At 33.4% G+C, this 9,814-nt stretch overlaps 2 protein-coding genes across 2 annotated transcripts; both read left to right on the top strand.

The window, feature by feature from the left end:
- Window positions 1–1,096: 1,096 nt before the first annotated feature.
- LOC126890672 (uncharacterized) lies at window positions 1,097–2,173 on the top strand. Its single transcript, XM_050659795.1, has 2 exons — window positions 1,097–1,668; window positions 1,727–2,173. The coding sequence occupies exons 1-2, from the start codon at window positions 1,467–1,469 to the stop codon at window positions 2,035–2,037; spliced, it is 513 nt and encodes a 170-aa protein (XP_050515752.1). The 5' UTR covers window positions 1,097–1,466; the 3' UTR covers window positions 2,038–2,173.
- A 35-nt stretch (window positions 2,174–2,208) lies between these two features.
- Window positions 2,209–3,629, top strand: LOC114337232 (uncharacterized). Its single transcript, XM_028287646.2, has 4 exons — window positions 2,209–2,285; window positions 2,342–2,607; window positions 2,702–2,864; window positions 3,464–3,629. Exons 2-4 carry the CDS (start codon window positions 2,413–2,415, stop codon window positions 3,574–3,576), a joined length of 471 nt encoding a protein of 156 aa, XP_028143447.2. The 5' UTR covers window positions 2,209–2,285; window positions 2,342–2,412; the 3' UTR covers window positions 3,577–3,629.
- The last annotated feature ends 6,185 nt before the right edge of the window (window positions 3,630–9,814 follow it).

The following is a 9,814-nucleotide window of genomic DNA, read 5'->3' as shown; positions in this document are numbered from 1 at the left end:
AAAATGTACAAAAACAGGTAAGATAAATAAAATCCAAAAATTTTTGGGTTTTTATGTAAGAGTATTTAAAAAAAAAATTAAAATAAAAAAAAATTAGGTTACTAAGTGCTTTGATTACAGAGGTATGTGACATAATGTTAACATTGTCGTTAAATGGGATGTCAGTTGCCCTTAAATATAATTAAATTATTCATTGAACAGTGTATTAATAGTAGGATTAGTTTATTATTAGGTTACATATGAATAAGTTTTTGCTAATCAAAATTATTGCAGTAAAGGTACTGACCATTACAAAATTAAAATTTAATAATTTACACATTAATCACCACAAGCTACTGAAATAGTTTCTTCAAATGATGTACCTTTATAGTGACAAAAACAGTTTACATACTTTTTTTCCAGTGTTAAAAGTTGTCCCTTACTATATGTGCATAATGAAATGTTCTTTAAAAGAGACAAAGCTTGTAAAGCTATGTGACACATTTTTAACTATGCAATCTGACTACTCTAAAAGGACATCATATGATTGAAAGTGTCAAATGGCAAGCTGAAAGCAGAAATTTTGAAAGTAAAGAATATGTATTACTATATAAGAAAAAGAGAATGCTCAAAGAATTGAATATAATAATGATTATTTATGTACCAAGTCAGTAAAGTTACTCGTTATCGAACGAGTCTGATATTATGAGCAGATCGAGTGTAGCTAGCGAGGCGAATAACAGAAGAGTTCGATAAAGAGTCTTTACTGACGTGGTACATACAAAATTTTATCACTAACAATTTGATATTGGTTTTAACACTTACTTGCAATTTACAATAATTAAGAACTTTTTAAATTTTAGACGTCATAATAATTTCATGACAGATGTCTTTTGCATGATGGCCGCCTTTGATTTTTAATCGATAGTTATCAATATTGAATAATTACTAAGTCGGTAAAGTTTTGATGTATTGTATAAATATGATTATATGTAATTACAAAATACTACAGAATTTCACTTTTTGACATAAATTTAATTAGCAATGTCGTTAATTTGGTACAATATTTTTAATAATTAAGGTAAACAAATTGTAAGAACTCAAATAAATAATCGATTACTCTCATCGACCACTTACATTCAATCTCGATTAATCGCGACAGGTAAAGTAAAATTCTTCTTTCAGTACAATAAAGTGTTACTTTACTGCCGCAAATGAGTACAATAATGAATGACTTTAGTGACGGTTGGCGATAAAAACAATTAACACATATTAATATTGAAGATATAAATAATTGATGTATTTTTTGCAAGTTGCCATCACTTAAATGTTTGAATCACTGATTTGAAACTGGAGTTTGCACTTTTTTGGCTAAAGAGGTTCAATCTGTGGATCGTAACTTTCATATAAAATTGATTTTTTTATCATTGCAAGCAAATGGTTTTCTAGTACAGTCTGGAAATTAGTTTTCGTAGTCTTGGCATAAAATGGAAAACACCTGGACTGTAGTCAAATTTCCAGACGAAAATGATGCTGTGGAAGCAGTGCCCACTTCTTGGTTGCATAACAATCTTTGCTACTGGCCACCCTTCCCCAAAAATGTTATTAGAGAGGCAATTGAATGTTGCAGCAGCCCGGAAAAAAGTTTGTCTTTATTTAAATTTGAGCACCTCAAAAACAATGTTGCTGGTAAGTTTTGATTGCTCAAAAATGTTATGAACTTATTAAAATTATTTTATAATCGTAGGTAGTTTTCAAGAAGCCAAAAAGAAAGTATTTTATGCCACCCAAAAGTCAGATCTCGAGTCAGATTCGCAAAGTTGCCTAGAGAGGGGCTTAAATAGAAGAAAGATTTTCAAAAAACGTTTTGAACCGTATTCGTCTTTTGAAGAAGATGAAGAAGCAGACGATTTTCCAGAGCCTCCTGCATTAAAAAAACCTAAAATGAGTGACTTGCAACGTGCTGGTGCAAGTACCAGCAGAATTGAAGATACACCTAGAAGTGTATCTAGAAATACATTATTTGGTAGCACAGGTAAAATATTAATGTTTTACTAGATACAAGCGAATCTTTTTTTAAGTTGCCTTTGCTGTCAGTTATACTTTATTTTTACATTTTTAATTAACATTTCTGTTTTTACAGGAGTAAAAGTGGGCTTTTATTTATTATACGGCGGTTTACATTTTTTTGTAATATGTGCTGTTATTTTCAGGCAATATTCAGAGTACACAATCACCAAGCAGGGGTGCCAATTCATCTTCGCCAGCCGTTTTTTGCAGTACAAACAAAGATACGTCTGACAATGGTTTGTCTTCAAAAATTAGGTCTCTGTGTTTAATATACATCTTGATTATTTTTTAGATACTACTACAAATCATATAATTCTGGAACATTTAAAAAAGTTGCTTAAAAAGCAAAACATCTTACAAAGTATGATGCAAGATATTGTAAGTGACGTAAGTGATTTAAAAAAGAGGCTTGACAAAAGGGATGAAGACAATACATTGCAGGTCCACGGGCATGCTTCGTCTCTATTGACAGAACTAGAATACTTACCTGTAGGCAATGAACAAGAGTTAGAAGAATTTGAAACATACCTATCGGATGAAGACAATATGAAAAAAAGTGTAAGTTATAAAATTTATTTGAATTCTTATCAATGTAAGGGTGTAACTTTTATTCAAAAACAATCAGACATTTTCATATTGTTTTTTGTTCTAGGTAATGGCTCTGTACAAAATTGGAGGCAAGGATGTCTACGATTTTCTATTCCGTGCAACAGGACTGTTAATTGCTGACAGATTTGCAGGAGCAGAATACAGCTTCTTGGGCAGAAAATCAAAAAAGAGCTTCAAGGCTCTGAAGTTGGCAGAGTTATTAGGGAGTAAGTATATTTTTGTACTACAGTATCTTTATTATTAACTGTAGGGATCATATAATCTTTTGTTCAGTTGCATCAGTAGGTATGTATTTTATACACGTAGGTAATAATTTGTGTATTGGTTTGTGAGTTTGTATGAATAATTGCAAAATACATACTTGTAAAATACATAATAAAAAAGTATTTCAAGGATGGACTGCAATATCAGAGTAATTTTCCAGTGTGTTTTACATTGCATTAAGGTATACAACTAAGTTGACACCAGTGACTAAATAGCCATACCTGCTTTAACAATTTATCATATGCTCGCAAGACCATTAAATAAATTTTATAATAGTAGGTAGTTTTATTGTAGGTAGTAGTTATGGCAAACATAAATCTTGAATAAATAACGTCGATCACTTTAAAAGGGTCAAAAATTGAGCAGCTGCTTGTTTGTTGCATCAATTCTTGCTGTATCTGTTGATTGACTTTTTAGGAACCATGAGTTGTTAGTTACCTATCCAAGCAATCCACAGATCTATTTGCCATACCCCTTTCCTAACAATTTGAAGACTTATCAATAAGACCAATCAATAAGTTTTGTTTTGCTTTATTTTCAGAAGCAGCCCAGCAACAATTTAAAGCAGCAACATGGAAGGAAATTGAAAATGACATGGCAAAATGGTTGCGAAGGTGCACAGAACGAGCCAAGAATAAAACTGAACAATTATAGATTAAATAAAGTACATGATTTGTTTTTTTTTTTAATACACGTATTTTACTGCATTGTGTTCTATTATTTTACGAATGAATAAATTGACATTCCTTTGTGCCCACACCTTCTATTGCTATTCAATTTTTTTACTCAAGACTCTTTAATGAAACCTTCCTACTTAATGATAAATTAATTAGTTCAGTTCTAGACTTCTTAAGATAATCTGTAACTGTTTTTTGGAAAATGTGCACTACATTAGCTTTTATCTGGCATATTTAAATTTTTGGGATTTTCTAACTAAGGGATTTATAAAAGCAAAACATTGAGAGAGGAAAAAAACAGCAATTAAGAGAGTAGGCGCAAAATCTTGGTCCAATTGATATTTAAATGTATTCATTTTTTTCGAATCCTGACAAATCTAATTAATATTTTTGAAAAATGTAAAAGCAGAATGAAAGAATACATTATTTCCGAGGGCTGAAAGTCCCCCTAGAATAAACAAAAAGCTTCTTTTGAATGAAATATTTGTAATTGAAAATCCCACTAAATTTTCTTTTTTTTTATCGCTATACTGTAACTTATTAAAATAAACATTATAGAAGTTTTCAGGGACTTTCGGCATTCGGTAATAATGTAATCTTTCATTCTGCGTTTAAAATTTTCAAAAATACTTATTAGTTTTCTCAGGATTCGAAAAAAATAAATGTATTTAAATAGCATTGGATGAAGATTTTGCGCCTATACCCTTAAAGACATTTTATTAATGAAATTCCTATAATAAAGTTATAGTAAAGAAAAATAAAAAAGGTCTTTTGTAATATTTTAAAGTATAAATTTTAGTAATGTAGGAACTATTTCCTATAAAGGCTCTTTGATTCACAAAATTATGGATACTACAGTAAAACCTATCGGTAGCGGCCACTAAAAATGAAAGAACTAGTGGCCGGTATTGCCAGTTTTCGTAGTCTACATATAATTGGTTTGTGCAATTTTTAAACTGGCCGTTAGTACAGGTGGCCGGTAACACAGGTTTTACTGTAGATTACTTTGTGAAAATTGCGCTACAAATGTCCATACGACGTACAGTAACGGCCACTAAAAATGAAAAAACTATTGGCCGATATAGAAAGGTGGCCGGTATTGCCAGTTTTTGTAGTCTACACAATTGATTTGGGGAATTTCTAAACTGGCCGTTAGTACGGGTGTCCGTTAGTAAAGGTGGCCGATTTTGGCAGGTGGCCGATTTTGGCAGGTGGCCGGGAACACAGGTTTCACTGTAGATTACTTTGTGAAAAGTGCGCTACAAATGTCCATACGACGTACAGTAACGGCCACTAAAAATGAAAAAACTATTGGCCGATATAGAAAGGTGGCCGGTATTGCCAGTTTTTGTAGTCTACACAATTGATTTGGGGAATTTCTAAACTGGCCGTTAGTACGGGTGTCCGTTAGTAAAGGTGGCCGATTTTGGCAGGTGGCCGGTAACACAGGTTTTACTGTACATTGAAGGTCCATAAGACGTACATTGAAGGTCCATAAAACGTACATTGAATGTACACTGAAAGCTCAAACAACGTACACTGTACGTTTGTTGTGGACGTTCTATGGACGTCCAATTTTGTGAACTCTGGACGTTCGTTGGACGTCCATCGGACGTCCATTGTACCTTAGCGGGACGTCCATCGGACGTTCCAATGTACACAGATGTACGTCCATTGGATGTCCATAAAACGTACTTGTGCTATCTGGGTAACTCTATGTCATATTATGTACAAGTTTTTAGTTTGTGAAAACTGTCATTATAGATAGCAGTGCGTGAAGGGTTTAAAGTGTGCGTGAAGTAACAATGTATGTATTTTAACTTTTTTTAACATCCAATGTTTATTGCAATCTGTCTCTTATAAACAATAAGCAATACATAATAATTATTGAAAAATAACATAGATGGAAGCCGCCCAGTGGCGAGCACCCAGTAAGACATATAAGATTATAATTTTAAAATAAGACATAACAATTACTTGGACATAATACATAGATAAAATTTTGTATAGTGGACAGTTCAGACATATAGTGGACAGATGTATTTTAAATGGGATTTACTCTTTCGCACACTTTCAATCGGTTTTTTGGCACACTTTCATATAATCAAATATACTTAACTTTCGCTTTGTCATGGTGATGACAATATAAGCAATGACTTACAACAAAATTTTTGACAGTTTTGTGGTTTGAAAGTAATTAGGATTTTTAAATGTCAAAGTTCTAAAAATTGTAGAATAGAAATGAATTCCAGTGACGAAGAGTTACAGTTTTTTTTTAATTTATTAAAAATGTATACCATTTTTATTCAGTTGCAATGCGAAGGCAAAACAATCTTACTTTTCAATTAGAATACGGAGTGCAGTCCAGTCCCTTGAATCGCGATTTTCGGCTCTTATTGGAGCCTTCATCGGAAAGAACGTAGGCACTGTTCTCCATACTTTAACTGATTCGCATCGAGAGGTTTTCCCACCCATTTCAACTGAAGTGATGATAGTAGGTGACTAGCGCTATCTGGCATTGAAAGACGAAGTAGTTTTCAATCCTAATAGTAAATTATTAATATTGAAAATATTAAAAATATTACTAAAAGATTTTTAAATAGAAAATTTATTGGTACACTTTCCTAGTGACACCTCCAAGACTTCTACAATTTGCAAGTCAAATGGATGCTGCAGTGAAGACGAGAGGGAAGGAATTCTACACTATGCAATTCATATCCCCCGTCTGCAGCTGGTAAAGTTCCAACGGAAAAATGCACCTAGTTACTCTACGGAGTAATACGACTATAAAATAAAAATGTATACCATTTTTAAATGAAGTAAAAGTCAGACTTACTCTCAATCTTTATTATAACTTCTGACGACCGGTTTCGCTCTTTAAAATTTGTAGAGCATCTTCAGGTCAAAGGTAACAAGTTACAAAATGCTACAAATAAAAACCAGAATTAGCACATTGTCTGGTTGTAAAAGATACTAAAGATCCATATGATCAAGCCAATGTTGAATAACATATATAAAAGTAGCGAAATAGCATACCAATGCACATGCAAGCATTCATGGGGGTGGTGGTACAAAACTTCCCTCAAACGCAACAACATGCGCAGAAGTATGCTATATATAATCATGCAATCATAACGTGTCGTACTTACATTCGGACACAAGGTGCTATCAACTCAGTTTTCATTATCATGATGTTTATTTTAAAGTTATGTTAACGGGATATGGTGGAATAGACGGACGATGCAGCAAAGGTAAACAAATCTATGGGACTTAGGAGTTCTTGAGGGTTTCCCTCAATGTTAAGGGAAGGCTCCAATAAGAGCCGAAAATCGCGATTCAAGGGACTGGACTGCACTCCGTATTCTAATTGAAAAGTAAGATTGTTTTGCCTTCGCATTGCAACTGAATAAAAATGGTATACATTTTTATTTTATAGTCGTATTACTCCGTAGAGTAACTAGGTGCATTTTCCGTTGGAACTTTACCAGCTGCAGACGGGGATGTGAATTGCATAGTGTAGAATTCCTTCCCTCTCGTCTTCACTGCAGCATCCATTTGACTTGAAAATTGTAGAAGTCTTGTAGGTGTCACCAGGAAAGTGTACCAATAAGTTTTCAATTTAAAAATCTTTTAGTAATATTTTTAATATTTTCAATATTAATAATTTACTATTAGGATTGAAAACTACTTCGTCATTCAATGCCAGATGGCGCTAGCCACCTACTATCATCACTTCAGTTGCAATGGGTGGGAAAACCTCTCGATGCGAATCAGTTAAAATATGGAGAACAGTGCCTACGTTCTTTCCGATGAAGGCTCCAATAAGAGCCGAAAATCGCGATTCAAGGGACTGGACTGCACTCCGTATTCTAATTGAAAAGTAAGATTGTTTTGCCTTCGCATTGCAACTGAATAAAAATGGTATACATTTTAATTTTATAGTCGTATTACTCCGTAGAGTAACTAGGTGCATTTTTCCGTTGGAACTTTACCAGCTGCAGACGGGGGATGTGAATTGCATAGTGTAGAATTCCTTCTCTCTCGTCTTCACTGCAGCATCCATTTGACTTGCAAATTGTAGAAGTCTTGTGTACCAATAAAACCAGGAAATTGTACCAATAAGTTTTCAATTTAAAAATCTTTTAGTAATATTTTTAATATTTTCAATATTAATAATTTACTATTAGGATTGAAAACTACTTCGTCTTTTTTTATTTATTTATCGTAGATAAAATATTGTATGAAACTGTGCGTATGAACTAAAATACTTTTTGCGAACTTACGCTATGTATAGCACTCGCTCCCTTACGTATCGAAAGATACGGGAAACAGTAGTAAGCCAGCGAGAATGAATCATCTTCCCAGGTTGTCTCTTAGAAAGTTGTTCTGAACAAACACCACTTTTAACTGCTTGACAAATATCGTACAGGCATTTTTGATCTGTACTAAGATGGTCCCTACGGAATTCGTCAACTGATGGTTCTATTTTTGAGGACGAAGCTGCAGAAAGAGCTTCGCAATCTTGTAGTCGTTTTAAAAGAGGCCCGAAAATGCAAGTGGTCCACTGATATTGCCATCCAGGTTTACAAGAGATGTCTTAAAAGCAACTTGTTGTCGTGCAGCTGACAGACAAACTAATGCAGGGGCCTTCCAATTTTTTGGTTTTCTTTCTCCAGTAACACTATAGTGCCTCCTTTATGCTCTGTGTTTGTTACAGTACCGTTTAGTATAGAAGCGTTGACGTCAACGGTCACGGCATTTTGATATCATCGGGGTAATGTTAATTTTTTTATACTACTAAAATATACTAACGTATATTTTATTTGGAGATTGCGCCACATTTTTTGAAGTAGGTGTCTAAATTATTTTTTGTCGATTTATTATTTAGTGGCGAAATATCCAAATAAAGTAAGTATACGTTAGTATACAAAGTACGTATACATGAACCCGCCACAACAATACAGATTGTATTTCAACTTTTTTGAGATATACAATAAATTATCCTGATGTTTCAAAATTTAAATAATAAAAAAATATAAGATCTGCGTTTAAAAAAGTTATTTTTTTCACTGACACAATGAATTTTAATATTAAAAAAGTATAGAGTCTTTGTGCCAGTGGAGAAAAATATTTTTAGCTCCTCATTTTGGGCTTAAAACTTGTGTTTTAGTATAACGCAACTTTTTTGACCACAGGTGTTGTTATTTTTTCGGCCCACCCTATTGGACATATTATGAGGTCAAACACAGAAAACATGGAAAGACTCGTTATACAAGGAAAGGTGGAAGGCCGAAGATCACGAGGAAGATCCCCAACAAGATGGATCGATCAAATTACAGGAATATGCAAAAGACCTACGCATGAGCTAAAATAAATGACCAGAGACAGAGATCTTTGAGACGGACAATACACGACATCACGTCGACCACTACACTCCCTTCGGGGGGTCAGAATTGAAGAGAGATTAGATGTTACGGAAATGCCGAAACAAGTCAATTTTTTTATATTGCAATATATTTCATACTGCTCATCCATCTGAGCTTGATGACGTAATCGATGATTTTTTAATGGGAATAGGGGTCGTGAGGCAGCTCATTTGTAAGATTGTTTAATTCTTTGTTTAGTAATATAAACATTAATATCATTATTTATGCAGAGTGACCAAAAATTAATTTTTGAATGGAGTTAATTGACTCAAAAAGAAGAATGTATGTAATTTATTTTACTCAAAATACATTGTAATGTTTATTTCAGAAATTGTAACCAGAAAGAAGAAGATTTTCTGTTGGAGTGGATGCACGGAGAGTGATAAACTCCAACAGACGGAGGAAAAAGAAGATCTACTTAATGTAGCCAAAGGAACAAAAATGTGGCTTCTACGTTGAAGAAGCTGAAGTCTAAAATACTACTTTGCAGTAGTACTTGTATGGAAAGATGCCAAGACGAAGAGTATAGAATTGATATAGAACTGAAGATGAAAATTATGAATAGATAGATGTAACTTGAATAGCTAGCTCAATATGCAAGAGAATGGCCACTTGACACTCAAGGAAGGATTCGGCCAATTTGCACGCCTATTTTTGGCTAGACAATAAATTAAAGGAAATGACAATGATGGCTAGAAAAGAAGATATTAAGACAATGTTCACAAAATAGATAGAGTAAATATAATAATATAATGAAAATAGAATAAATTTTTGGGCGCCAGAAGAAGG

Source organism: Diabrotica virgifera, chromosome 8 (genome assembly GCF_917563875.1).
Source record: "Diabrotica virgifera virgifera chromosome 8, PGI_DIABVI_V3a".
NCBI lineage: Eukaryota > Metazoa > Arthropoda > Insecta > Coleoptera > Chrysomelidae > Diabrotica > Diabrotica virgifera.
This window is presented reverse-complemented; position numbering and strand designations above follow the sequence as displayed.

Coding starts and splice junctions, on each gene's coding strand:
- LOC126890672 (XM_050659795.1), top strand. CDS start 1,467: ATGGAAAACACCTGGACTGTAGTCAAATTTCCAGACGAAAATGATGCT. Junction 1,669..1,726: donor CCTCAAAAACAATGTTGCTG/GTAAGTTTTGAT, acceptor TTATAATCGTAG/GTAGTTTTCAAGAAGCCAAA.
- LOC114337232 (XM_028287646.2), top strand. CDS start 2,413: ATGATGCAAGATATTGTAAGTGACGTAAGTGATTTAAAAAAGAGGCTT. Junction 2,608..2,701: donor AAGACAATATGAAAAAAAGT/GTAAGTTATAAA, acceptor TTTTTGTTCTAG/GTAATGGCTCTGTACAAAAT. Junction 2,865..3,463: donor GTTGGCAGAGTTATTAGGGA/GTAAGTATATTT, acceptor CTTTATTTTCAG/AAGCAGCCCAGCAACAATTT.